This window comes from Orycteropus afer, unplaced genomic scaffold, assembly GCF_000298275.1.
Source record: "Orycteropus afer afer isolate SDZICR_OR568_19922 unplaced genomic scaffold, OryAfe1.0 scaffold00312, whole genome shotgun sequence".
Taxonomy (NCBI): Eukaryota; Metazoa; Chordata; class Mammalia; order Tubulidentata; family Orycteropodidae; genus Orycteropus; species Orycteropus afer.
Window position 1 is genome coordinate 2,119,813 of NW_006921899.1, and position 2,429 is coordinate 2,122,241.

Genomic DNA, 2,429 nt, shown 5'->3' on the forward strand with positions numbered 1-2,429 from the left:
TGTACACCGCTCGTAGTTGACTCGACGGCACCTAACAACGTGACAGTAGGGCAGTGTTTCATTCTGTTGTACACCGGGTCGCTGTGGGTTGGACTGACTTGATGGCACCTAACAGCATGACAGTTGGGCAGTGTTTCATTCCATTGTACACTGGGTTGTAGTCGACTTGATGGCACCTAACAACATGACAGCTGGGCAGTGTTTCATTCCATTGTGCACCAGGTCAGTGTGGGTTGGACCTGACTCGACAGCACCTAACAACATGACAGCCGGGCAGTGTCGCATTTCGTTGTACATGGGGTCGCTGTGGGTTGGACTGACTTGATGGCACCTAACAGCATGACAGTCAGTATAGGAAGGAGCTTGGTGGCACAGTGGTTAAGTGCTCGACTGTTAACCAAAAGGTTGGTGGTTTGAACCCACCAGCCACTCTGCAGGAGAAAGATGTGGCATTCTGGTCCCGTAAAAGTTACAGCCTTGGAAACCCTGTGGGGCATGTCTCTGCCCTCGTGGGTCGTAGTGGAATCTACATGAGGGCAGTGGACGCAGTCATCTGTACAGCTGTCAGGCATTTCCTTCTGCCTGTTGGGGCAATGTCTGCTCACACAGTGGCTTTTTCTTAAACATTATGAAGCAAAGGGTATTTCTTTCACAAGCTGTAAAGGAGAACAGCCCAGATATTTTAGGTTAATTAGTGGGTTCCTTGGCATCCTTGTCGTCCGACTGTGGCAGGCTGCGCTCTGCCTGAGTGTCATTGTTTACCTTCCTCTGGTAACTTCCCTGCTTCTGTTCCCGTACCTGCCCCTGACATCACTAAAAAGATCTGTTTTGTTTGTTACTGTTTCAGAGCTCCAGCATTGACTTTCTAGCCAGCCAGGGGTTTGACTTCAACAAGGTTTTTCGCAACGGTAAGATTCTGAGTGATATACTTCCAGAGCTAGTTGGTGCTGTTGAGAATACACACAGCACAGCACACATCAGTTCAGTGGTTTCTGCGTGTGCAGTTCTGTGGCACTGATCACATTCTCTGGGTTACGCAGCCCTTCTCCCCTTCCTGTGCTCCCCTCCTGTTTGCAGTTGCCCCTCCCCCCTCAGCATAGACTCACTGCCCCCTGACATTACGCAGCCCTTCTCCCCTCCCAATGCTCCCCTCCCAGTGCTGCCCTCCCTGTTCAGAGTTGCTCCTCCCCATTGGCATAGACTCACTGCTCCCTGAGGTTCCTGTCTAATCTCTCAAGTTGCTCTTACCACTTTGATCCCATATAAAAAGTCCACTGCCGGTTCTGACTCGTAGTGACCCTATAGGACAGGGTTGAACTGCCCCACAGGGTTTCTAGGTCTATAGACCTTTATGGAAGCAGACTGCCCCATCTTTCTTCCTGCGGAACGGCTAGTGGGTTTGAACTGTCAGCTTTCTGGTTAGCTGCCAAACTCTTTAACCACTGTGCCAGCAGAGCTCCTTAGATTTCATCTAGACGGCTCGTAAATGAGGACAGTGCTCAAGGTGGGCATTGTTCACTAGTCAGGCTGAACTGTTGTTCAGTTTTAAGAAGACTTCAGGGGATGTTTTTGGTTTAAGGTTTAAAGATTACGTCAGGGCAGTAGTTTGAGGGGTTCTTCCAGCCTCCATGGCTCTAGAAAGTCTGGAGTCTGAGAATTTCAAATTCTTTTTCTCTTTTAATTTTTAGTTTTTTGTTGTTGAGAACAGACACAGTGAAACATACCCCTATTCATCCATCTCCACGTGTACAATTCTGTGACACGGGTCATAGTCTTCAGGCTGTGCAACCGTCTCACCGTCCTTTCCTGAGTCGTTCCTCCCCATTAACATCAGCTCACTGCCCCTCAGCTCCCCATGTCACCCAGTTCGTTTGATCCCGTATAGTAGGTCTTGAGAGCACAGTGCTCAGGGCACACAGTCTTTACTAGTTAAGCCGAACTGTTGTTTTCGTTCTAGGAAGACTTCAGGGAATATTTGAGAATTTGAAATTCTTAAGCCGCTCCTTCTGTTAACACATTCTTCTTAAAATCGTGTTTAGGAATTCCATATTTAAATCAGGAGGAAGAAAGACAGTTACGAGAACAGTATGATGAGAAACGCTTACAGTCCAACGGTGCAGGAGTTCTGTCTTACGTGTCTCCCAACACTTCAAAGTGCCCTGTGGTCGTCCCTGAGGATCAGAAGAAGTTTATTGACCAAGTGGTGTAAGTTTCTAAAGGGAAACCAAACGTGCTTTGTGTAAAGAGGCAGACTGAGTCTGTGTCCACACCATCCACACAGACGTTCATCCACACACACAGTACATACAGGGGTGATGCTTTGGGTGGCAGGATTTAGTAGTGGCATGCCTGAATCTGTGTAACCACGGACATATTAGAGAGTTTCGTGCACCGTGGGTAGACTTGGTACTTGTCACTAGGCCGGAGAC

General features: G+C 48.4%; 1 protein-coding gene across 1 annotated transcript in view; it reads left to right on the plus strand.

Annotated features, from left to right (window-relative positions):
• PARN (poly(A)-specific ribonuclease) overlaps window positions 1–2,429 on the plus strand; it is a 212,210-nt gene that overhangs the window by 1,870 nt on the left and 207,911 nt on the right. Inside the window, exons 3-4 of the mRNA XM_007951810.1 lie at window positions 822–908; window positions 2,040–2,205. Coding sequence (XP_007950001.1) covers window positions 822–908; window positions 2,040–2,205 — 253 coding nt within the window. The remainder of the gene's footprint in view (window positions 1–821; window positions 909–2,039; window positions 2,206–2,429) is intronic.